The sequence below is a fragment of the Tachysurus vachellii genome, chromosome 25 (genome assembly GCF_030014155.1).
Source record: "Tachysurus vachellii isolate PV-2020 chromosome 25, HZAU_Pvac_v1, whole genome shotgun sequence".
In the NCBI taxonomy this organism is placed as follows: Eukaryota; Metazoa; Chordata; class Actinopteri; order Siluriformes; family Bagridae; genus Tachysurus; species Tachysurus vachellii.
The window spans coordinates 8,550,154-8,577,460 of record NC_083484.1 but is presented as its reverse complement, the minus strand read 5'-3'; the positions used below and the strand labels follow the sequence as shown (position 1 = coordinate 8,577,460).

The 27,307-nt window shown below is 38.8% G+C and overlaps 1 protein-coding gene across 2 annotated transcripts in view; it reads left to right on the top strand.

Moving 5' to 3' along the window:
- gli3 (GLI family zinc finger 3) overlaps positions 1–27,307 on the top strand; it is a 131,283-nt gene that overhangs the window by 71,856 nt on the left and 32,120 nt on the right. For both annotated transcript variants that reach the window (XM_060861474.1, XM_060861473.1), the window contains exons 5-6: positions 20,131–20,339; positions 27,057–27,212. In XM_060861474.1, the coding sequence (XP_060717457.1) occupies positions 20,131–20,339; positions 27,057–27,212 (365 nt within the window). The remainder of the gene's footprint in view (positions 1–20,130; positions 20,340–27,056; positions 27,213–27,307) is intronic.

The following is a 27,307-nucleotide window of genomic DNA, read 5'->3' as shown; positions in this document are numbered from 1 at the left end:
TCTCGCTCTTTTGCTGATATCTGGCAGTCTTATCATTGCCACAGTAATTTTTGTGCTGCCTTGTTTGATATGGAGAGGTTAGCTTTAGCCACATTTGACATTAAGCTGCTTCAATTTTCGCACAAGAAAGATAAATTGAGAGAATGAAAAGATGCAAAGAAAGTTACGTGCCACAATTCAAAAATGACTGCTTTTTTCTCGAGCAATTTCAGGATTTCTAAAGAAGTGAGATAAATTCTGAAGGAGAAATTGGAACAGATTGAAGCCCTATCATCCACCCCCAACACCCTTTTCCCTTTTTTTGGTAGTACATTGGTTTTATAGCCTAAATGGTTGGATACTTTTTTCCTACCATAAGCCTTTAATAGGAAGCAGAATATTATGCAAGGATCAGGCTGTAGCTAGTCTGAGTACAGAAAAGAGGGAAAAGAACAAATATAAAGAGGGTTAAGAGGAGCATTTACCAGTACATTTAAAAACATATATACAGTAAAATTAAAAAAAAGCAATTATATGTATCATTTTAATAATTATACTTGTAATGTCTGGATTTTATCAGACATAATCTTGCCCGTTTTCAAATGATATTTGTGACATATGATTATTTCAAAATTAATGATTAATTTCTACATAAAAACAAAAAACACACTTTAACTTTATTAAATGAACAGGCTATTCTCACTATGTTATGGCATGGGAGTATAATTAAAAAGATTATTTAAAAATAGTATTGTAAATACTGTAAGTACTAGTTACCAGCAAATTGTCTTTTTGTCTATTCTGAATGCTGATAATAAGGTGGATTGTTTGAATGATGGGTGAAATCTATGTAATCAATTTAAACCTTTTGAAGAGTTTGAATGTCAGTCATGCAGTGTTCATTGTGAAGTTGTTTATACATTCCATCTAAAAGAATAATAGAAAAAAAAACACAATCACATATGTTTTATGTCTAGAAAGACCGTTTGTCCACAACCTTCTCTCTCTCTCTCTCTCTCTCTCTCTCTCTCTCTCTCTCTCTCTAACAAACACATTAATACTACTAATATAATATTTAACATCAAAGATTGCATCACCATTACTGTAAACAAACTAAAACACCTTATAATATTGCTATAGAACTGCTTGGAATGCTGTGCCATGGATCTGGAGTCGTAGACATTTGGAAACACACTGACATATTGCTGGGCAGCCCCGAAAACACTCTGAATTCTGGTAACAAACTTTCTGCCATCAACAAAATAGGCACACCGAAAGTGATCACACATTGAACGGTTGGTGGGCAGACATGCATTATGTGTGGTGGATCAAGGCAGTGGGGAAATCCGCTGCTCTGGCTTGGGTAGTCTGAATTGTTCTACAACCATAGAAAAACAAACCAATATAATAAAAAAGTAAGCCCACTGTAATTTTAAGCCCTTTTGAGTGGAAAAATACTTCATTTACATGATGCAGTGTAGTTTTTGTACATTCATTTAAATTATTCATTTTAATTTTAAATAAATCAAATATGTTCATTAATTTATCAGTAAATCCTCCATAAAATTTGCCTTGAAATCACTAATATGACAAATTCTTAAAAAATGACATGAAATCACTAAAATGAGTGTGTTTGGGGCATTGAGGTGTTTTTAAGATGAAGCATTGTGCAATGTGTGTCATTCCAGAAACATAGGCTTTACATTACTGAAAGTCCATCTCTTTGGGCTGTGTTCAGGCACTCTTGGGGCCACTTATAGCAGGTAAAGAGATTTATAGAACAGTACTATCAATTGTGCAGAAAAACCTCTCTGGCATGCATTTTACCTTTTTCTCTCTCAAATTCTCTCTCCCTCTCTCTCTCTCTCTCTCTCTCTCTCTCTCTCTCTCTCTCTCTCTCTCTCTCTCTCTGCCTCGCTCTTGCTGTTCAGGTCTCTATGTGCTTTCCAAATCGTTCATTGTTACAGCAGTGTGTAAATTGATGTTAACATGTGGACTGTAAAACCCTTTGCTCTGTGTAATGGCCAAAGCAAATGTTCTCTGTACTGTGTGTAATGCTAGAGGGTATGAAATGCATAGAGGATACGAACATCATGACACAATATCAATACTGCAATAAAGTATTATTGCAAGCATTGTTCATGCTGTAATAACATTGACAAATGTGTCATTCATATAGTAGTCTGGAATTTAAAATCTATTTCTAAGGTTTCTTGAAGATAATGTGTCACCTTTACTTTTGACATTTTTCTTTTGATCACTGGTCATGCTGTAAGACAAAACTAGGCTTATAGTAACATTGCACTTGCAAAGCACTTATTTGCTATAAAATCTCCTAAAACATATGTCTTATTGGTTTATTTGAATAGGAAGGATTAGCGCATTTGCAGGATTTTTTTTTTTATTTTTTCATTTTTTCATTATTTGCCAATCATACTGAATGTATTAGTGTGTGTCTGTGTGTACACACACTTTTCCTCTCATGTTATTTGTAAAGTTCTTTGTTATTCTATTCTATTACACAACTGTCTCTTACTGTGTTTCTCTCTGTCTCTCTCTCTCACTCTCTCTCTCTCTCTCTCTCTCTGTTTCTTTCACACACACCACACACACACACACACACACACACACACACACACACACACACACACACACACACACACACACACAGACACACACACACACACACACAGAGAGAGAACCCCTCCCAACTGGTCACTCATGATTAAATATCAATGTAGTGGGCTTGACATTTTATTAGTCCAACAAGATGGATGAAATGGCAAAGATAAAGTAGGCTATGCATGCTCCCTCCCCACCAAACCCTGCCACCTCTTGTTTTTTTCCCCCCAATTTACAAGATGAAATGTATGAGAGATGGATTTTGGGGGTAAAGAGTGTGTTTTTTCCCTTTAGTTTACTTCTCACTCTTTCTCGTTTGCTCTTCTGATGACTTTTTACTGTTCTTTTTTTTTTTTACAAAAACCCACAGCTGGAGGTGGTAATTCAGAATTATGCCAGTAACTCAAATAATTTGCTTCTATTCGATTCATTGACCCTTTCAGTGGCCCTTTCCATAAATTATATTTTTACACTATGACAGTGAGTTTCTTTTCCAGATATTACAAGTAATGCACTGCTACTTTCACTCAGTGCATTAATTTATTAATTTTTTCAAAATTATTTAAAAAAATATTTTCAAAAGATGTTTTAGTGGTGTTAGTATCATGGGCATATCCAATCCACATAGAGAAGGTCTGGTTATGAATGAGGTTATGAATATAATTAGAAAAAAAAAAATGTTTTTAAATATGTGTATTAAATAGTCTTTGATGCTACAATAATTGAAAACAAAAAAAAATGTTTTTTTTTTATACATTTTTGTATAGCGGATTATGTTATAAACACTACAACAACAGCTTGTCTTAGTGCTTCTTACATTTCAAATGTACTGTCTGCTTTCTCCTCTTGCGGCAAACTTAACAAAGTACATCAGTAAATCAGCAGATTCTTTTTTCAGCCAATTCATTCATTTTATGGAATAAAAATTTCCAGTTCATTAAGGAATCAGTAGGTCTTCCATTCTTATTCAGACTCAAAGTAAGGGGTGTATTTGTTCAAAATATCAGGAACATGACAGCATAAAGACAGAGGACAGGCATCCAGAGGGAAGGAAAGTGACTCCTGGGCTTCACTTTTGTTTGACCTTGAGAAACAGCTACAGTATCACTTTAACACATTTTGACCGTAAATTAGAATTATAGATTTACAAATATGTTAATTATGAGTCCTAAAACAAATATTTTTCAGAATCCTGGAAAACACTGTCAAAATACACATATCATGTGTATGCATGGTGGGCCAAGTTTTGCATTTGTTTTAGATTTCATGAATAAAGCTGATCAGGCAAATTGCACATCACTTTTGTTAATGTTAGTCATCAGATGCCTATCAGCATAGCTAACCCTGGACTATTTGCTAATATTCTAGGTGATGAGCAGTCTCATCATCTTTGTTTCTGTTATTTAGGTAACAGTGTGAGCATGGTGTAAATGTCTGTCATATCAGAAGTAAAACCCGAGACTGATTTCTGTGACTCGAAATGCTCAGAATCTCAGCAAGGGGTCCTTCTGGCAGTTGGGAGGGGAGGTTGCATGCATTGTTATTCTATAATTTGAGGTATATATTCCTTTTGGACAGCCAGACCATTTGACCTGTTTGGTAAGATGCGAGAGGGCATCTGCAGCAGTTGGCTTGTAGGTGTTGGCGATCGACTGCTCTCTGTAGGCACGTTCCCAAACCTCACTGCTACAATAGAACCAGTTGTCCATGGACACGATGTCCAAACAGGGGTGGATGGTAGCCTAGGATGCATTCAAAGGGTTATGAATTGAATTGTATTGGGTGTACTCAGCCCAAATAATGAATTCTCTCCATCACAGCTGGTCTTTGCTGCAATAGATCCGTAGGTTTCATCCTAGCTCTTGATTCAGCTGCTCCACTTGCCCATTAGGTTGGGGGGTGGTAGTTAGATTTGAGGCTGACGTTAATCCCCAGGTTCTTGCAGAAAGCTCTCCACATGTGCGAAGTGAACTGAAACCCCTGTCAGAGACATTGTCCTCTGGGACGCTGTAGCCCCGAAATACATAATCAAATAGGGCCATGGCAGTTTCCATAGCCTTTGGCAGGCTCTTCAAGGGGATAAGTAAGGGCATCCATTGATCCTTTGAGCATCTTGGCCTGCTTCTTCATCACAAAGTTTCTTAATGAATGGTTGTTGGGCCATTACAATGGCAGACAATTAGTGTAAAATGAAGGCTCTTTGGTGGAGCTCTCAGATGACTGGTGAGACATCACAGTGTTAATATTATGCACCTTGGGACTGAGAGAAATACAATTTCAATTCTCTATGTGTATGTACTGTACACGTGGAAGAGTTGACAATAAAGAAAACTTGAACTTGAACTTGAACATTTCGAACACCCAACTCTGAAGCATACACCTGGAGCTGAAGACTGGAGCTGAAATGAAGCACCTCTTGAGAAAGGGCCTCCTCCTTGCTAAAGTTCCAGGTCAGATCTTCTCTGCACAACTGTAAATGGTGGGAAAGAATTAAATATAAGTAAAAACAAATGAAGTAAAGGGGGCAAGTAACCCAGCATCAATTTAAGGATGTTTACATTGGATGAGTAAATTCTGTCAAAGCTTCAGATCACGTCAAAAAATTCAGATACCTGACAACAGAGTCGTTTAAAATAAAAGTGGGCCATTTGTCCTTGTTACTTTACTTGTTTCAAGACAGCACAGCTCAACATCCACAGGGGACAACTTTGTTTCCGATAATAACAATGATAATTAATAAAATAAAATAAAAAAATTACAGTAGCCTGTTTTTCCTGTTTTAGTTATTTTGAAAGTTATGGCTAAACTGAAAAACTTTGATGCTAGATAGTTGCAATATATGTGGAGTTTCAGGAGCTATAATTAGATTACATCCTACCTTCTTTTGAGGAAAGGTTATATTTTCTACTGTCCTTTTCTGACCAGTGGTATAGAAAAGTCTGCTGAGCAGCATATCTCATTTCCTCCTTAATGCTACCTATGCTCTTTGAGTCATTGGGCAGTAATCAAGTGTTGTGTTGTGAAGCAATAGTTGAGCACTACCAAAGTGTGCATCGGAGATGGGCTTTTAATATTTTTAACAGATTTATTATCAACCTAGTATCAATTCAGACAACCAATAATGTCACAAAATTTACTTTACTTGTTTCATTTACTCATGATGTAAATAATGAGGGGTGGGGTTATAATTGCTAGTGCTGAATTTTGGTGGGTTACCTCCCCATTCCATAGAAACATCCCATAGAATTCCTCTTTGTTCTGAATCTCTCTCTCTCTCTCTCTCTCTCTCTCTCTCTCTCTCTCTCTCTCTCTCTCTCTCTCTCTCTCTCCCCTAAGTCCTAAGTAGTTACTGCTATGGCTCTTCTTAAGGGTCACCCCAGCCGATTCACATCACTGGGTGTGAGGCAGGAATACACTTTGGGTGACATGCTAATCCATCACTGAGTATTATGGGTTATTTCTGTGCAGTTTTATTGTTTTATAATTATAGACCCACCTAGATAGGATTTAGACACAACTTCTTGTAACCTTTTAGTATAAGTTAATTTACTCATCTACTCATCTAAATTTGGCCTATGCACTGACTTCTAGTTTGGTGGTTTAGCTGTCAAATTGTTTTCCTAATATTGGTAAACTGTCATTCTTACCAAAACAAACCTACAAAACAATTTTTGTTATTTTGGTTTCTCAATGCTCTTTTTCAAATTTCATGCTTACCTAAAATACTTTGAAAGAGAAAAAGTGAAAACCCTGTTTCAGTTTAAATCGCAATGTTTTTATTAGTGCATTAATTCAGCATCACTCCTTCAAGCCAGCCTTCAGGCCAGCACAAAAAATTGCTGTAACGATTGATGAGATTACTCTATCACTAAGCCATGTTTTATTATATTATAAAAGAATACTACTACTACTACTACTACTACTACTACTAATAATAATAATAATAATAATAATAATAATAATAATGTTATAAATATACCTAGAAACACATTGCATACAGTACTCTGTTCCCACCCAATCTAGCCATGGGGGTCACAGTCCAGTGACTTCTGTGCCGGTCCCAAGCCCAGATAAATAGAGAGGGTTGCGTCAGGAAGGGCATCCGGCATAAAACATTGCCAAATCTAACCATGCGAATTGTCAGTAAGAATTTCATACCGGATCGGTCGAGGCCCGGGTTAACAACGACCGCCATCGGCGCCGTTGACCTACAGGGCGCCGGTGGAAATTGGGCTACTGTTGGTCGAAGAAGTAGAGGAGGGAGGAGAGTGCACAGACAGAGAGAGAAGAGGAAAGGTAAGAGTGTAGGACTGAGAATAGGAACTCTGAATGTTGGTACTATGACAGGGAAAGGTAGAGAGCTGGCTGATATGATGGAGAGAAGGAAGGTGGATATACTGTGTGTACAGGAGACCAAGTGGAAGGGTAGCAAGGCTCGTAATATAGGAGCAGGATTCAAGCTGTTTTATTATGGTGTGGATAGTAAGAGAAATGGGGTAGGTGTGGTCCTGGAGGAGTTTGTGAGGAATGTTCTGGAGGTGAAGAGAGTGTCAGACAGGGTGATGAGTCTGAAGTTAGAGATTGAAGGGGTGATGTTGAATGTTGTTAGTGGTTATGCCCCACAGGTAGGTTGTGAGTTAGAGGAGAAAGAGAGATTCTGGTGTGAATTCGATGAGGTGATTGAGAGTATTCCCAAGGGTGAGAGAGTGGTGATAGGAGCGGATTTTAATGGACATGTTGGTGAGGGGAACACAGGTGATGAGGAGGTGATGGGCAAGTTTGGAGTTAAGGAAAGGAACCTTGAAGGACAGATGGTAGTAGACTTTGCTAAGAGGATGAACATGGCTGTGGTTAACACTTATTTTCAGAAGAGGGAGGAACATAGAGTGACTTACAAGAGTGGAGGTAGGACAACTCAGGTAGACTACATCCTTCGTAGAAGAGGCAATCTGAAAGAGATTAGTGACTGTAAAGTGGTAGTGGGAGAGAGTGTAGCCAGACAGCATAGGATGGTGGTGTGTAGGATGACTCTGATGGTCTGTAAGAGGAAGAGGTCAAAGATAGAGAAGAAAACTAAGTGGTGGAAGCTGAAAAAGGAGGAATGTTGTGAGGAATTTAGACAGAAGTTGAGGCAGGCTCTGGGTGGTCAGGTAGTGCTGCCGGATGACTGGGAAACTACAGCAGAAGTGATCAGGGAGACAGGGAGAAAGGTGCTGGGTGTGTCATCTGGAAGGAGGAAAGAAGATAAGGAGACTTGGTGGTGGAATGAGGAAGTTCAGGATAGTATCCAGAGGAAGAAATTAGCCAAGAAGAAGTGGGATATGGACAGGACTGAAGAGAATAGACAGGAATACAAGGAGTTACAGCGCAGAGTGAAGAGGGAGGTGTCTAAGGCCAAGCAGAAGGCATATGATGAGTTGTACACTAGGTTAGACACTAGAGAAGGAGAGAAGGACTTGTACAGGTTAGCTAGACAGAGGGATCGAGATGGGAAGGATGTGCAGCAAGTTAGAATTATTAAGGATAGAGATGGAAGGGTGCTCACAAGTGAGGAGAGTGTACAGAGGAGATGGAAGGAATACTTTGAGGAGCTGATGAATGAGGAAAATCAGAGGGAAAAAAGAGTAGAAGGGGTGAACTCTGTGGAACAGGAAGTAGATAAGATTAGAAAGGATGAAGTCAGGAAGGCTTTGAAGAGGATGAAAAGTGGAAAGGCAGTTGGTCCTGACGACATCCCGGTAGAGGTCTGGAAGTGTCTAGGAGAGGCAGCAGTGGAATTTTTAACTAGTTTGTTCAACAGGGTATTAGAAAGTGAGAGGATGCCTGAGGAATGGAGAAGGAGTGTGTTAGTGCCGATCTTTAAGAATAAGGGTGATGTGCAGAGTTGCAGCAACTATAAAGTTATAGGGGGGATAAAGGGGGATAAAGTTGATGAGCCATACAATGAAGTTGTGGGAAAGAGTAGTGGAAGCTAGGTTAAGGAAGGTGGTGGAAATTTGTGAGCAGCAGTATGGCTTCATGCCCAGAAAGAGCACAACAGATGCAATTTTTGCTCTGAGAATGTTGATGGAGAAGTATAGGGATGGTCAGAGGGAGTTGCACTGTGTGTTTGTAGACTTAGAGAAAGCGTATGACAGGGTGCCAAGAGAAGAGCTGTGGTACTGTATGAGGAAGTCAGGAGTAGCAGAGAAGTATGTCAGAGTGGTGCAGGACATGTATGAGAGGAGCAGGACAGTGGTGAGGTGTGCTGTAGGTCAGACAGAGGAGTTCACAGTGGAGGTGGGACTGCATCAGGGATCGGCTCTGAGCCCCTTCCTGTTTGCTATAGTGATGGACCAGTTGTCAGAGGAGGTCAGACAGGAGTCTCCTTGGACGATGATGTTTGCAGATGACATTGTGATCTGTAGTGAGAGCAGGGAGCAGGTGGAGGAAAACCTGGAGAGGTGGAGGTTTGCGCTGGAGAGAAGAGGAATGAAAGTCAGTCGTAGTAAGACTGAGTACATGTGTGTGAATGAAAGGGAGGGAAGTGGAACAGTAAGGTTACAGGGTGAAGAGGTGAAGAAGGTACAGGAGTTTAAGTAATGGAGAGAGTGGGAAAGAAGTAAAGAAGCGAGTGCAGGCAGGTTGGAGTGGGTGGAGAAATGTGTCAGGAGTTCTGTGTGATAGGAAACTATCAAGGGGAAGGTGTACAGGACAGTGGTGAGACTGGCCGTGCTGTATGGTTTAGAGACAGTGTCACTGAAGAAGAGACAGGAGTCAGAGCTTGAGGTAGCCGAACTGAAGATGTTGAGGTTCTCTTTGGGTGTGACAAGATTGGACAGGATTAGGAACGAGTACATCAGAGGGACAGCCCATGTTGGACGTTTGGGGGACAAAGTTAGGGAGGCAAGATTAAGATGGTTTGGACATGTTCAGAGGAGGGAGAGTGAGTATATTGGTAGGAGAATGTTGGACATGGAGCTGCCAGGCAGGAGGCAAAGAGGAAGGCCAAAGAGGAGGCATATGGATGTAATTAATGAGGATATGAAGCTAGTGGGTGCAAGTGTTGAGGATGCAGAAGATAGGGTTAGGTGGAGAGAGATGATTCGCTGTGGCGACCCCTGAAGGGAAAAGCCGAAAGAAGAAGAAGAAGAAGACTCTGTTCCCACCCCTTAGTAATGGAAGAAGACCAGAAATAACTGGTACCACCAGCAGTTTCTCCAAAGGAGATATATTAAATTGGAAGGCAGACTGATCACACAAGATGGTAATCCCAATTCCATGGTTATGGGGCATAATTTGTAGTAGAAGACTTCCAGATTTGTGATTTGATGTTGAGCAGTTGAAAAGTTATTAGCAATTATATGTATTTGCAAATTATAGGGGCACCAAGAGGTGAAAGTAGATAAAACATTTTGAGGACATAGTACGAGGTCCTTTGTCTACAAAGATTTGAAGGGTGGTCTTTTGAATATATATATGTGTGTATATATATATATATATATATATATATATATATATATATATATATATATATATATATATATATATATATATATATACACACACACACACACACACACACAATATTATCAAATGATTTATATCTGATGAGCTTACAATTGTGGTAAGCAGAAAAGCATCTCAGAATGTACATTTTAATCCTCAACATATCAAAGGTAGATGGGCTGCAAGAGAAGAAGTACATGTTGGGTTCCAATTCTGTCAACCTGGAACAGAAAGCTGAGGTTGCAGAGGGTACTACTTCACAAAAAAAGTTGAAAAAAAGGAATCACATAGCCTTGTCCATTCCATAGATGAAAGGGTAAGACATTTGGTACCAACAGCATATATCCATGGCCCTAACAATTAATATCAATTAATCATTACTTGACTGCCTAAATGAGTATTGTCACTGGCCATGTGCATTCCCTCATGACCAACATTTACCCATCTTCTAATAGCTACTTCCATGGGCAAAATGCATCCTGTCACAAAGCAAATTTAATCTCATATGGGGTTCATGATGGCAGTGAGTTTAGTGCCCATATTTGGCTTTCCCATTGGATTTTAATCCAATACAACACCTTTGGGATGTGGTAGAACAGGAGATTTGCAGCATTAAAGGGCACCTATCCTGCATTAGTATATAGTGTTCCAAATAAAGTGTTCCTTGAGTAAAAGTACAAGTATCGTACTAGAAAAATACTTTATTAGAAGTGAAAGTCACCTTTTAGAATATTACTTAAGTAAAAGTCTTAAAGTATCTGATATTTACTGTACTTAAGTATCAAAAGTCATTTTCTGATATAAAATGTACTTAAGTATTTGAAGTAAAAGTAAAAAGTTGTGTTTTTTTTTTTTAAAAAAAGAAAGTGGTTAGAACTTTGATTGTGAACTTTTTTTGACTTTCTTATAGTAAAGCATACTCAGGGTTCCCATATCTTCTTAATCTCACATATTTTTAGAGCTGACATCAAAGAAAAAAACAGAAACAGAAATTTCACTATTGTATGAACTTAAGGTAAAAATGAAAAATAAATGACATTTCTTAAAAAAAAAAAAAAAAAAGACCTGCTGGTAGGGTGAAAATTTTGGTCATGTGGTATGAGCATTTGTAGGGCTTGTGACCTGGGAAGTAAGCCCTACAAATGCTCATACCACATGACCAAAATTTTGCCAGTCATTAGTTTAAACTGAAAAGGTGTCTTTTCATCTTTAAAAGAAGCTGGTTTTCAAAGTTGCCAGAATTCAGTCTTACTGTTCTTGGACTGAAGACAAGTCCTGCGATGCTAAATAGCCTTTCACAGGCCGCCGAGGCAGGTAGAGGAGTATTCAGCTTCACAGAAAGCAGAAATTGTCAAAATAAACACCTAATTTTTCACTATCACCATGATATCTTACCCATTCTGATTGTGGCCACATCGTTTGGAATTTCGGAAGCAGAATCGCAGCAGCGATCAACTCTGGTTCTCCTGACATGTGGCCAAAACGGTTCATGATTCCCACCTGCAAGGGAGGTTATTTATAGCAACATAGTTATAGTTATTCAGCAACAAGGCAATTCAAAATGTACTTAACATAAAACATTTAAGCATTGAGACAAAGTGCCAAAGAAACTTAATTATAATTAAAATTAATCATTGAAGATTTAAGCCAATAGAAAATAAATACAATAATAAAGGTTACCTGTAGAGCATCCACCAGTGGCTTGCAGTACTTCAGTGGCAACTTGACTCTGTCAAGCTTGACAGTGAGCAGGTTGATGGTTGGAAGTAGCCACCCCATCATGGCATTTGCTTCTGCTTGCAAGATGTTGGTAGCCTGGGCAACAGGGCTCATGACAGCGGCATACTCTACGAGAAAGGCGAGTTCAGCTGGATTAAACCTGTTGAAAACAAAACACAACAACATTGTTTTTATAACACTATAACCATTTCATTGGATTCATCAAAATAACTGCGGGAAGAGTAATTCGGTAAAATTGACCAATAATAAGTGGAAGTTGGGATACAATGTGATGTAATGTAAAGTTATTAGTGTCCACGAAGGAATGGGACAAAGAAAGACATTCCAGATGTTCGATTAAATAAAACAAAATAAAACACATAATTCCTACTTACATTGGAAGCTTTAAGTCAGTGCAGATGACTCTGATGGTCCCCTCTCCCTTTTCTTTTTGCTGAGAAATTATTCTCAGCAGTCTTTCCACTGCCAGGAACAGGAAGTTCCACCTGGTGGAATTTGGGCGCAGAAGCTGGAGGGAGCAAGCATCTTAAACAGTTTTGGCTGCAAGGGTGGATTTTCCACATTTGTTCCAAAGTGCACTACACTTCCCAAATGTTGAACGGTACACTTTCTTGTACGCCTCATTGGATGTTGCTTTCATGGCATCAACAGTAGCTATTAGGTTGAGTAGGTGACAAGCACAGAGCTGGTGCTTTGGTAGCTGGAACTCTAAACCATCATCTTCAGTCAGAAGTGTTGACACATCAACACACTCCACTTCTTCATCCCCATCTTGATCATCATCTTCCTCTCCTGGTTGAGATGCACTGCCATGATCACCATCACTTTCAGTGGCATTATTGTTCTCATCTTCACCAAAAATGTTGAACGCTTTTATTAAGTTAGAAGCATTGTCTGTTGTTGTTCGCACAATCTTCCCTCGAATTTCAAATTCAGAGTGGATGCTATTCAGGGTGCGAACCTGTCAGCTGTTTACAGGCTAGGGCTGCTGAGCATCTTTTGAGACTGTCGGGTCAATCCAATGGGCAATAACACCAATCAAGCTCCGCCTTCTGACAGTCCAGCAGTCGGTGGTGGTGGCGATATGGTCAACTCCCCTCATGGCCTCAGTCACAGCCCTCTTCATTCCCCTGGAGGCATCATCAATCATGGAGCGCAGAGTCAGCCGTGACATAATTTTTGCATTAGGCTGCAGTTCCTTCACAAAATCTTGAAATGCTTGTTCTTCAACAACATGGAATGGCCGGAGTCCTTGGACCACATAAGTCACTATAGCTTTGTCAATGGACCTCTGAGACACAGTCCTGGAGTTCACCAATGTGGTCTGCTTGGCGCTGGAGGTGGTGGTAGGAGTCTCAGGAGCCCTTTTTCTCTTTGTTGATGTAAGAACTTCATACTTTTTGAGGTGGTGTAAATGCTTTCTCTGTTTCAGAGGGAGAGACATTTAATGAGCAACTTTAGCTACAAGATTTAAAAGTCACACAAAACAAACAATTGTCATTTGACTGTTTATCTTGCAGTTAGATAATGTTTATGAAACTATATTTCCATCAGTGATGCAAATTACTAGAAACTAGTTATAATTTGCATCAATGATGGGAATATAGTTTCATTTTTAAAAACGTGTTAACTTAAATGTCACCATATTATCTCGTTTCAATAACATAGAATTATAAACACTCAGACTGCCACCCTTAACACCTAGGCTTAACACCTAACACCCTTAACACCTAACACTATTAACTGGTACAACCTGCTGTTGTTTGTGTTTTGTAGCCTGTACTGTACTTGTGTTATTGTTTATCTCCCACTGCATGTACCTTATAGTTAAACATTTGATTTTTACCGTTTTGGAATCCCTTCAGCTGATCTCCGGGTCTGGTGCCACCACTTTCAACATAGCTTAGCATAATCCATTGACTCTGAGTTTCGATATTTTTCCGATTTAAAAGTGGATTCCAAAACGGTAAAAATCAAATGTTTAACTCTAGGGGAGTTGGAAAATGAGCAGATTTTTGAAAAAAGTGGCGTGTCCCTTTAAGATAGCTGCTCTACTAAGATAAAATCTGCCAACTCGTTGTGGCAGTAAAAGCACTGTGACTTTGATCAACAATGCAAGCGTACATTCACAATTTATAACTTATTTACTTCGTTACATTACAACACTGTGTAGATGCATACCAAATTAAAACTCAGTGAAACTTTCAGTTCCTGAGAAAAATGTCTCACCTTAACTACACCTTATATGTATGACCATACCCCAAATTTGACCTCAGAATCTTGTTTTCAAATTCCAAGCAAATTACAGTGGGCAATGATAAATAGTTGCAAAGGATTTTTTTTTTTAAAAAACACTGTACTATTGTAGCACCATTAGGTTTCTTGGGCCCTCATTTGCCTGAGTAGCAGAAGGGAGTGCAATCTCTTGACCAAGTCTATATTACTTACAGTTTAGTCTACATATTAATTTTTGCTGAAATTATAAGAAGAAGAATAACAAACAAAACAAAAACAGCTAATAGCACAAATTGCTTAAAGGTTTCTTATAGAAATTTGTCAGAACAAACATGCATTACAGCTTGCTGGTGCCAATGATGACCCCTGAGCATGAGAACCATGGAGCGTTGGAAGAAGGTGGCCAGGTATTATGAATTATCTTTTAATTTGCATCATGTGGATGGCCAGGTATATGTCACTTAACTAAGGACACTATATTCAAACACCCTAACAGGTGCAGCTGTTTTTTTGTTTTTTTTGGAAACCCAAGTCTGCTGTGTATAAAGTTCCCAGAACATCAGCCATCATAAAATACTCAAACCAGTCTGCCCAGAACCGATGCTCATGCCATGGATAAAACACTAAATTCACATTTTTTTTTGTGTTTTGATGATTCACGTGAATATTACTCAAAGCTTACAGAACCATATCTGCAAGATTTTATGCATTGCTTTACTGCCATACATGTCAGGCTTGTCACCAGATGATGCAGGAAATCATAGGCAGAGAGAGGGAACCGGTGGAGACTCCTTTTAATGGCTTGAAAGTAATAAACCTAATAATGTTTATATAAACATAAAGTCACACAACAGTCCAAGAAACCAGAAAGTGAGCAATATTGAGGGAGAGCTCAAGAGAGCTTAAGTCAATAAATAATTCCACATAACACAAATGGCAGAGGAACACTGGTATTTAACAGTTAGCAAGTAACTCCACATAACATAATTGGCACAGAAAAAACCCAAAATAGGAAAAAGTTATACAAAAATACAGGAATACAGGATCATAAACTGGAAAAAGCTGACTCAACCAAATGGAGAAAAGGGTAAAGAAAAACAATAATCCAGTAAGGAGGGGAAGGAGAATGAGGCTATAAATACAGGAAGTAATGAGCAGTGACTATAGGGAGCAGGTGAGTAGCACATCCACTGAGGAGGGAGACGCGGAATCAAAACTCAGGTAGATCTGATTTTCTGGAGGAAAGCTTGGGCAAAGGAAACGGATACCTCCTGTTCCTGGGTGGGGAAAAGGGGAGGCTGGTTGCCAAGACAGCGATGAAAGGGTTGTTTTCAGCTTTTGTTTTTTTTTTTTAAATTTGTCCACTAGTTTGGGGAAGATACCCTTAGGACAGGCTGGGCGAAACACTGACTAGCCTGCAGAAAGCCTTTCAGAATCGGTTGGAGAACTGTGGCCCCCTGTCGGAAACAATATTGATGGGGAGCCCATGAAAGCGAAAAATGTGGAGCACAAGAAGTTCTGCCATCTAGCTATCAGATGGGAGCTGGGGTATGGGGACAAAATTGAGGGCCACTGATGAAATCGAGAGCTATGTGAGACCAGGGGCAGTGAGGGACATTATGGTGTCTAAGGAAGACTGCAGGAGATAAGTTGTAGGACTTGTTCTGATGCAAACCTGGAAAGCAGCCACAAACTGGCGGCTGTCTTCCCTCATGTCGGCCCATCAGAAGCAATGCTAAATGAGCTATAAGGTGTGGGCCCTTCCAAGGTGGCAGGCTAGCTTGGAGTTTTGTTCCCATTCTAAAACTCAAGGATGCATGGAAATGGGTACGAAAAAGTGATTAGAGGGAACATTGCTGGGGCTAGTCTCACGTTTCAGGGCTTATCTAACCCTCTTTTCAATGTCAAGTGTGATGGCCGCCACAAGGCATGTAAAGAAGGCTCGGGGATTGTAAGGATGGGCAGAGGAGAATCTGTGTTTAAGATTGGAGAAGGCTACTGCAGCTTAAGTATTCCATTGGAAAAATAACTTGGTGGAGCTGAGGGCTAAGAGGGGGGCAGCCACAGAACTGTAGTTCCTGATAAACCTTCAATAAAAATGAGCGAATCCAGAAATCATTGGATGGCTTGACATGATTTAGGTGTGGACCAATCCAAAAATGACATTACTTTAGAGGGTTCCATTTCAATCTTTGAAGAGGAGATTCTGTACTTAAATAAAAAGACAGACATCTGGTGAAATTTGCATTCCTCACCTTTCACATAAAGCTTACTTTCAAGAAGTCTTTAAAGAACCTGGTGGACACTAGACATGATCTTTGAGGGTACGAGGGAAAATCAGGTTATCATCAAAATAGGCAAAGACAAAGATGTTAAGGAAGTCCCTAAGAACATCATTAATGAGGGCCTGGAAGAGAGTAGGTGTAATGGGTAGCAATTCTTTACAGTAATGTCATTCAGCCTACGATAATTAATACCGGGTTGTAGAGACTTAGCCCTCTTTTCAACAAAGAAGAATCCTTCTCCAGTGATTCCGATTCCGAGATTTACTTTCTTGTGGCCTAGGTTTCAGGTCCTCTAGGAGGGGTGGTACCAGGGAGGAGTTCGAATTGAGACAAATCGAAGATTTACATAGTCGGGAGCTACCTGGAGTGGTCAGTGCACACCTCCTTGGAGATGAAAGGAACAGAGTCAATAGCTGTGAGTGGCAACAGGAAGAAAGGCAGGATGGACTCCAGTCAGGGATGGTATTCTTGATCCAGTCAATAGCTGGGGAACAGAAGGTATCTTGAGGTCGGCCATGATGGAGGCACAGATAAGGTTTTAGTCTGCCCCAGAGTCAATAAGAGCTGTGGTGAAATGGGTTCTGCTGTCGTGGGAGATACAAACGTTGAGGCAGGAACGGGTTGTCAAGGTGCAGTCGGAATCTGGGCCCCTAGTGCCCTCAACCACACTAGGGTTTTTTCCTTGTAAAGGACAGTTCTGGCAACATGCCCTTTCCCTAAGCCGACGTTGGTGCTCCTTTGGTTCACCTGCATAGTTTCAGGCGAGGTGGAAGGGCGCTCCCTGGGGTATGTCCTTTTCCATTGTCAGAGGTGGTGGTCTATGTGACCAGCAATGTCCATGAGGTCATGCTTTTGATCAGGAAGTTCCCTTGAGACAAGTTCATCCTTGACAGCATTGTCCAAGCCACTAAAAAATGTGTCAAACAAGGCATGATTGTTCCAGCCACAAGAGTTACACCCCACCTTAGGCCTTTCTGTGGGGAATGATGAGGCTGGAGTTCGATAACCAGCAAGCACTGAGAAAGGAAGGAGCAGCAGTTGCCAGTTTCACCATCATAAGTGGGTGAGACAGGCAGATGAGGTTCCGGGTTTATGGCGTGTACAAGGGTTGGGCCTGGGGCAGCAGGTTGGGGTGGGGGTGGTGCAGTATTCTGCAGGTTGTGAATGTTAGATAAAAATGTATCTAGGGTCGTGGAGAGTTTTATTGATCTGCTGGAGGTCTTGTTGGTGGGAGCCAAGGAGAACCCCTTGATAACATAAATGGCAGGGAAAAATACCTAAACAGGTCCAAATACAGAAAAAAGGCTCCAAACAAAAAATTCCTAAATGTGACAAAGTTTAGTGATGAGTGGAGAAAATAGGGAGCAGATAAGTAGCTGGTCTGCTGAGGAGGGAAAGGCAGAATCAAAACTCAGGCCTGGAGTGCGGGGGTGCAGGTGTGATGTTGGCAGGGGACGTGACAATATAATTCGCTGATTAGTCAATTTGTATTCCCAATAAAATGCTCAGTGTGTGTATGCACACACAAACACACACACACAGTCATGGGAAAAGAATGTAAACTCTCCTTCAATTTCTTCTGGGCCTAAACTTTTATGACTAAGCAAATAAACTCAACCCTATTTTATCAATTTCACTCAAAATCCATGCAAATTATATAACACTTAAAAGCTGCATTTCTCCAGGTTTATTGTACTTCAAGTGGCAAAAATCTGGGTTAGTGGGCCTAGTGGAGCATTGGTCCATTGGGTAAAACAGTGATGTGGAGATCATTCAGACCCTCTTTCTTATATGACATGGCTTATCATTATCATTCTGATGGAGAGCCTACAGTGATACAGTCTTATTCTTCTGGGCTATACTGCACTCTCTTATCCAGCCTGGATCTACCAGAACAAACTGTTTATCATATCATATCAATAGAATAAAGTTCAGCGTTCTTTTTCATCCCATCTCCTTTCACAAAAGCAAATAATTTCTCTTAAAGTGGCCCCCTAGTTTGGGGATGTGGATGGAGATTTGTGTTTATACAATAATAGCCTTAGTTCATTGATGGTTTCCTTTGTCCCAAACACCAGGTTTATTGATTTCAAGCTTGTGTTAAAGCTGCTATTGCAGGTATTGATTTTGTAGCAAAGTTTCATGATATCAGATAATAAATGTTGTATGTATTGCAGCCATTGGCTTTTAAAGAGAGATTGTAATTCATCATGGAAGTGTGTGGAAACTTGTTTTTTATTTACTGTTATAATATGTGTAGGCGTTAACCTTTTGTAGACCTGTCCACTAATCTAAATGAATATGATGGAATATGTGCATGCACACACACAGAGACACACAAACCAGTTTAAAAAAATTAAATCACTGCAGAAGAAGCAAATGGAAGTGGGTGTATAGTTAAGTCCATATTTATTTTGACAATTTTTATATTTTTTGCTCTGTATTCCTGTATTGGAATTGCAACCATTTTTATACACAGACCCCCAATATTCATGGCTCAAATGGAATTGGAATAATTAATACAATCATAAATAAAATTTTTATTTTTTATATTTTGCAGAGAATTATCTTTACAGGTTGACTGCCTTAAGTCTGGAAATAATAGATCTAAGCATAGACTGGGTTTTCTCCTTTGTGATGCTTTGCCAGGCCTTTACTGCAGCTGTCTTCAGTTGTTGTTTGTTGCTGGTTCTTTCTGTCTTTATTTTTATCTTCAGCAAGTGAAATGCATACTTGATGGGGTTGAGATCAGGTGGTTGACTTGGTCATTGAAGAATATCCCACCTTACATTTAAAAACTCTTACGGTAGGTTGCCTAGAAAACTTCTCCATACTGATCATTCTGTTACAGGCTGGTCTTAGTTTCATCTTCCACAACCGGTCTTTTTTTTTGCAAAGTCTAATCTGGCCTTTCTATTTGTGAAGCTTATGAATGGTATTGTTGCTGAGCTTACCAATGTGTTTTCTCAAAATGATGCTGCTTGGCAAATCCTAGCAGGTTCAACATGTTCCTCTGAGAGATTTGTTTTGTTTTTCAAGCCTTACAACCCATATGTGTGTCTTACACCAAACTTTTCTAGGGTAAATTCTTCTGCATTGCAAACAGTGATACAATGGTAGGCTCAGAATCTACTGAAACCCTACTACTCCCAGATCATTGTAAAACACTTAAGGAAGAGTTATTGCCATTAGACTTGATTGACCTTATGAATATAAAATATATAACCATTTCATTGATTTTCTACCAATGATAATGAAAACATAAACATACATTGCTACTTTAGAAAGTGTGTCTACAAATCTGCAAAAACAAACTTAAGAAAACTATCAGACTTTAGAAAACATTGGAAGTCATTACGGGAGTGATGAGAAAATTCCTGGCCATCATCATCTGATAAGGATGCTGCCATGATAGCTGGCTTTGATCTTTGAAGTAAGGGAAACATTTGGAATTTAACTTGAGCTTACTCCTTCCCTCTAGCTATGAGATTTGTTTGCACAGATGGTGACAGATAGTGTCACCATTCATTTCCTGCTCCACTTCCAGCTACATTCTTAGGTGAAGTAACTCCAGGAACAAAAATCAATAGTGAATTCCAAGCTTTTGTCAGTACAATATTTTTCAGAGCAATATATATATATATGTATATATATATATATATATATATATATATATATATATATATATATATATATATATATATATATATACTAAAAACGTGTTTGCAAATATCAAATATTTTAAATTCTAATTCCTTTTACTCTATGTTTTTCAATCCAGGCCTCCAGTACTGGCAGGTAGCCCTGCATTTTCTGATATATCCGTTATCAGATTCTCACCCCACCGGAATTCTTCATGTGTTGGAGTGGATTCACCCTTTAGCCCCCCACACCCGTACATCAACCCCTACATGGACTACATCCGCTCCATTCAAAGCAGCCCTTCTCTTTCTATGATCTCTGCAGCCAGGGGACTCAGCCCTGCAGATGGTAAGAACTTAGGGGCCCAACATGTCTGCTGACATTCTTTTTATTAGGCACAAGATAGCATAGCTTTTTCCAAAGATTTCATGCACAAAAACCTGCTAACAGATTTTCACTGGTTTGAGGAAGCCTGTTGTCACCACTTTGGCATTACAGATTTTTTTATTGCTAAAAATTCACACAGTCAACAAGTGGAAGTCTTTGGTGACTAAAGTGTGAATCATTTTCTCTGCTTTCACGTAAAATGCCTTGAATGACCATATCTTTCAAAATACATGAACTGCAATATGCTATATATCTGCACCACATTTTTCAAATGCTAACACACTGCTTTTAAAGCTGCACATTCAAAATAGGATGATGGCAATGCCCAAGGTTCCAGCTTAATTGATTTTGACCTTCTTCTCATGTTATTTTCTCTGCTCAAAGAACAAGTGAGTGTTCTAGTCATGTTCAGAGTTAAAGGGAGTATGCCCAGCACAGGGTTTGGGGCAAAGGGCAGAAGTAAGGGATGTCAAGCAGCATGGACTTGAAGCTTCAGGCCTATAGGGAGCTGTTTAGGTCCATTGCTCAGAATCAGACGGGAAAATCAATTACAGGCTTGGCAGGACCCAGTGTACTGGCCTTTTGGCCTGCTGCACAGTCAGGGTACTTTAATTGAAGTCTTGAGTTCAGTTACTGTAAGAGGCCAATTGAGACTCCTTTTGGTGTCTACAGATAATTGCTACAAAATCAAAACATATTTCTATCCCACCAAAGCTAACAGTGTACCACATATATAAAAGTATATTTTTCTTTGTGCATTATAATGTTGTTTGCCTCAGCATGCCTACGGTCAGTAGTAAACAACTCCTCTTGGTTCAGAAAATGCAAGTATGTACATTATCTATAATAAATTATCCTAGGTGTAAATAAGTGTATGAATCACAGGCAGTTGTTTTAAAACTACAAAGGAAGCCAGACTTACTATACAATATCATTAAAATGCAGCAATTAAATATTTCACAGCATGCCTGAGAAAATGGTGGCAAGGAAAAAATCTCTGAGACAATAGGATGAAAAGTTGAAAGGAATCAGACTAAAATAGGAGCCCACCTTTGTCAGAGTAATACAGGATAGTGCACTTGTAATCATGTCCTATCTATAACTGTACACTAAATAGTCAAATCATTTGTGTAACCAGGAGCTTTTAAGCAAATTATTTGCATAATTTTTTAAATCAAAATAGTTCCAACATAAATTCCTTCCTGCCAAAAACATCAAATATTTAATGACAGAGACCAGAGCCTAAAACAGCCAATCATCCAAGTTCACCAAAAACAATTTATGCCTATGAACAAAACAAAAGTTTGTTCAGGAACTGCAATGCAAGATCATTCAGTGGTGTTTTATAATCAGTATAATTAATAAACATGACTAGGAGCCAATACAATGTGGATAAGATAGGAGTGATGTGTTTATATCTAGGACTCGTTCTGGCCTATCAGGAGCTTGTTTATTCACCTACAGAAACATGATATAATAATAATCCAACTTAGATATAATAAAAGAATGCGTGTTCTATCCTAGTGATATCTACATGAGCTTCAAATTAAAGACTGGCGTCAATAATCACATCAAGGTCTTTTACTGCTACACTTAATAAAACACAAATGCCATCCAGAGTTACTATGTAATTAGAAAGCTTACTACTGTTACAAATAGTCTAATGTAAGTACTTATGTCTTCACCAGAATTAAGTCATCAGAATTTAACAGGAGGAAGTTAATAAGCATCAGTGCTTTAATGGCCTTAGATGGTTTCTTCAACTCTAATAACACCTTCATCTTCTTCTTCTTCTTCTTCTTCTTCTTCTTCATCTCCTTCTTCTTCTGCTTCTTCTTCTTTTCTTCTTCTTCTTTATTATTATCATGCTTGAAGAAATAAGTAAAAGTTCATTTCTTATTTGACAGAACTGGAACCTGACATGGTCAACTTAATGTAGCCGTTCTGTCAGCTTGAACTAGTTTGGTCATTCTACTTTGGCCTCTCATCAACAATGTTTTTCTGTGTATCTGGTGTTTTTTATCTGCAGAATTGCCACTTTCTGGATGATTTTCTTTATTTAAACATTCTTAGTAAACTTTAGACTGTGAAAATCCCAGAAGCTATAGAATTATTCATACTAGCCCATCTGCACTCTAAAAAACGCTGGGTTGTTTTTTTCAACCCAAATGCTGGGTTGAGGCCGCTGGGTAGGACTTTGGGCTGTTTTAACCCAAGTTTGTGTTGGAAATTGTTTTGAGCTATAACCCAGCGGCGCTGGGTTTTGAACACGGACGTGAAAGAGAGCATGCACGTCAACGTGAAAATCGGACAACACCTGTGCGAGAAGCCGCCATCTTTGCGTCTTCAGATGAAAGCGAGTGAAATTCTGTTATTCAATATGTATTTAACGATGTTCATAGCCATAAAAAATCTGCTTTACTGTAAAAACTAATGTTATATGCGCAATTTAGGCTTTCGGTCAGTTAAACTGAGATTACCTCACGAAGCCATGCTCCGACTCACGACAGATCCCAGATCAGTGAGCAGGAGAGCGTGTGTGGCATCTTCATCGGAGCTTGGAAGGAATAAGGTAAATGCTTTTTAAATATATTATTTTTGTACATGTTAAATCTACTTTATTATAAATGATTTCTGTGTTAGATACGGTTTTGATACGGCGGAGTTTACTTGATGGTAACGTATTTTGTTAGGACATTCAATTTCCCGCTCTGCTTCTACATTTTGTTTAACTTCGCTGTGAGGTTGAAACAAGCGGGAATGTCTGAGGGCAGCTCAGGCTAAATAACGTTAAGGTTTGAAACTAAACATGTTCGACCGCCATTTTATTCGTGACACACCCAGGATCATTAGGATAATTTAGGAGCAATTCTTGGATAAAATGCCTTTTGACTGACATTAATATTTTCTATGTAATTAGTTGATGGCAGCAAGCAGTGTTCCCTGGTGTGGCAGTTTGGTGTATGGACTTCCTGGGGAGGAGACACCAGCAGTAAGAGTTCTGCCAGCATTCATTTTTGCAGACAAACTGTAACTTATTTATTTGTTTTTTATTATTAATTAAACTGTGTATAGTTAATAAACTTTTATTACTGTGACCTGACTGCTTCATTGGATTCTGTGTTCTTTAACTTGTACACTGTTACATGAAATGTTTTCATATTTCACACACATTTAATTGGAAGTAAATTTTTCAGACTGAAGTCAGTGATGCATTTACTGTGATATTTGATACATTTTCATCGAATGCGAGTGTTTTACATGCTGTTATGACGAAATCAGCTCCGTATATTAGACATATAAATTAGATTTAAGGTTTGCTATTTTAGCCTAGACATCCTTTCCAAAAATAAGAAAACGTGTATTAATAAAACGAAGGACGACATTTTATTTAGAGCACCTAAATTGCTTCCACATACTTCCGTGTTTCCCGTGGGCGGGATTACCAAGTTAAGTATTGTTGTAGATTCATTATTTTAATCACTTAAATTTGTGACCCATTTTGGGTTAAATTCAACCCAGCAGTGTAGTCATTTTTAACTAATAGTTGGGTTAAAATCACAACCCAGCATGCTGGGTTAAACATGATAACCCAACTAGCTGGGTTAAAATAAGCGCTGGGTTGCCAAAATAACCCAAATTGGGTTGTTTTCAACCCAGCAGATTTTAGAGTGTGGCACCAATAATCTTCCTATGATCAAACATTTGTTTCAATGTTGACAACATTTTGTTTCATACTGATAAGGAAATCATTTAAAGCTGTTAGCAAGTATCTGCATGTTTTTTTCATTGCACTGCTCACACATAAGTGTATATAAATATAATGTCTAGTACAATCATGAAACTCCTTGTGCGGATTGATTCTCTTATTATAGATGCCATTACAAATCTAGATGCCATTAAAAACATATAGGACTCCATAACAACAATCTGTTTATTGGAGGGATTTTTCTAAAAATGTGTCTTCAGCACATACAAAGACACCACCTGCAAGGACATCTTGGAGAAGACACCAGAGCAACGGCGGCAAGGAAAACTCCCTGAAATAATATGAAGAAGAAAGCTTGAAAGGAACAAATCTCAGAATGGAACCCATCCTCATTTGGTTGACACTGGAGAGTAAAATGTCCTTTTTACAACAGTTTATAGTAGTGCAACCAAGAGCACCTGAGGAACTATTGGGTCAGCGCAAACTCTGAGTTCAGCACAGCCCAATATATTTCTTCTTGTCAAAGTCTTCAAATGTCCATTTCAGCACCATTGTTTATCCTTCAGCCAAATAGTACAAAATTAAATCTCCTACCTCATATCTGGAAAGGCACAAAATCTCATGGAGTGAGGGAAGGCCAAATCCAGCCCAAAAGCCTACAACTCATCTGGGCATACACTCTGTGTTCTGTGCCACTTTGCCCCTATCATCCCCAAATTTAAGGCTCTGTGCACCTCTTAGCCTATAGTCTGAATTATTGCATTTACAGTCTAATATTTACATAATCTTTTATGTAACCCTTTGTCATCCTGACTAAACTCCTGAACTCAGAGATTTTCCTCCTTATCCTCCTCCTCCCCAGCACCTCCAGATGCAGCAATGGCATTCCAAGAGCTGTCTCATATATATCTTTAATTGTCTGAAAATATTATCTCTAATACCTTAGTGTGGACACTCATTTTGATGGTGATATGAAGGTAAAAACAGTCCTAATGAAACTCGAAAATCACACAATTTAAAAACAGAAATGGATCATAGCTTTGAATTGGCCCCAGAGCCACTGCAGCTCTGATCAGGATGAAGTATTAAAAAACATTTTTTTTCCTTCATCTATAAGGAAGTTATAATTCCTGGCCAAATCCAAAGATGATCATTTTAAGTTATTTTAATTAGTGTGTCACACATAAAAGATGTAGAACTGCTTCAGATATCATTTGTGAGAAACAGATCTAACCATAGTTTGGATCTTTTTTTTTTGCTTCTGATTCTGTTCCATTTTCATTTTGTGAATTTGCACACATGCTTTCTACTTTCTTCTATATGCATCTGACTGAAGGGATGCCCTCTGGCTGTGGTGGCATGCAGAATAATTGGATTTTTTTTTTCTTTCCATTGTGCCACCCACAACTCTTCACATATCCAAACTTCCAAACAACAGCCCATCAAGTGCATGCCTCAATACATTTTGCAAAGGGTAAAAATAAAAACATAAAAGCAAGGCAGAGACAATTAGCATAGCAACCCTGCAGCCCTACCCATCAACTTACAGACATAATACCCATATCAGATTTGTTTAGAATATTTCTCTTTCATTTATTTAGCCAAAAACGTATATTACAGGCTTAGAGACTGAGCCATTACCTATGTTTTAGTTCTTTTGTTTTTAATCTATTTTTGTGTTCCTTATTTCTTCCCCTTTAATTTATAGCTGAGATAGAGCAGAGATTAGCCAGAACACAGTGATGAATATTGCATTTGCATTTTGAGAGCCAAACAGAGTGTGTGCGCACATGTTGGCGGGGTAAGAGGCAAAGATGGAGTGAAGGAGATAAAGAGTAAAATCCCAAGTGTACCTCTGTTTTATGCATGCAGATCTGAAGAGATATGGACCATTTGTTTTTAAATGGAGTTTTAACTTTGGCAGTGAGAGAAGAGGAAACTAGCTTGCTGAGAGGATGCAATGTGGAGGGAGTGCTGCACCTCCCGATAACAACCTGCTGCCTCTCTTCCACGCATTAAGAGAGCTGCATGGTCTGATATGTTATCCAGCTGTTTATTACCCAAATAAATACAGAAGCCCTGTCTCACTTGCCTCAAGCCTTGAGTTGAGTGCAGGTATATGTGATTATATTACAAAGTGCCTTCGTCTTTAGTTCTTTTAAGTGTGAAAACAATGGATTTAAATAATTAGGTTTTTACTAATCAAATAACATTTCATATGCATGTAACTGAAATAATACACCAGAATACTCATAACTCAATTCTCCTCATTTTGCCGAGCATTTTGATATGTCACGTGTATGTTTTGGTAATTTTGGAAATCCATTTTTTTGGCATTGACCTGCACACAATATCATGTGACATCACAAGATTTCATCAGAATACAATGCGCCAACTCAAGGCTGCAAGGGCAGAATTCAGACACTCTGTGAGCAGGTTGAGGATTTTCTCCTCCACTGTTTACCAGAAAGTCTTTCTCAAGTTCAATGAAAATAACAAAAATTAAAAGGAGCAACTACAGGAAATTCAGCACAGACCGGAATATGTAATTTATTTTATTGATATCACAAATTTAAGCTATTAAAGAAATGTAGCTGGGAATATAACTGAGAAACCACAAGGTGCAAACATCATTTTTGACCATTATGATATTCACACTGGCAACTCCTTATACAATGCTCCTAAAAAAGCTTAAAATATCAACATTACACATGATTAGTGTCAGCCATACAAATCTCTAAGATGTAAATGTAAAAATATTGTGTATTAGAATGCATTAATACATAAGTTATAGTCAGAACTGTCAAAGCTGCTGTTATAAAAAAAATAATCAAAACTTTCTGACCAATCTGAACTGATTGTTCAAACCTATAATTTTGTATAATTTATATAAATTGGTTTAAATTAGTATTTTGCAACATGCACAACTGTGCAGCTATTTGTGTTTTTTCTTCTCCCCCATTTCGTAGCCCAACACACTGGTTTGACCACTGCAGAATACTACCATCAAATGGCAATGCTAGCAGGTCATCGTAGCCCCTATGCTGACATAATTCCTTCCACCATATCCAACACTGGAGCAGGGACCAGTACATTGCACATGGAATACCTCCAAGCTCTGGAAGGTGAGTGTTCAGACTACATATTCTGAACCTGATGTGGTCCAAAAGTGATGAAAGTGAATCCAGTGATTTTAAATGTGAGTAACTTGATTTAGGTC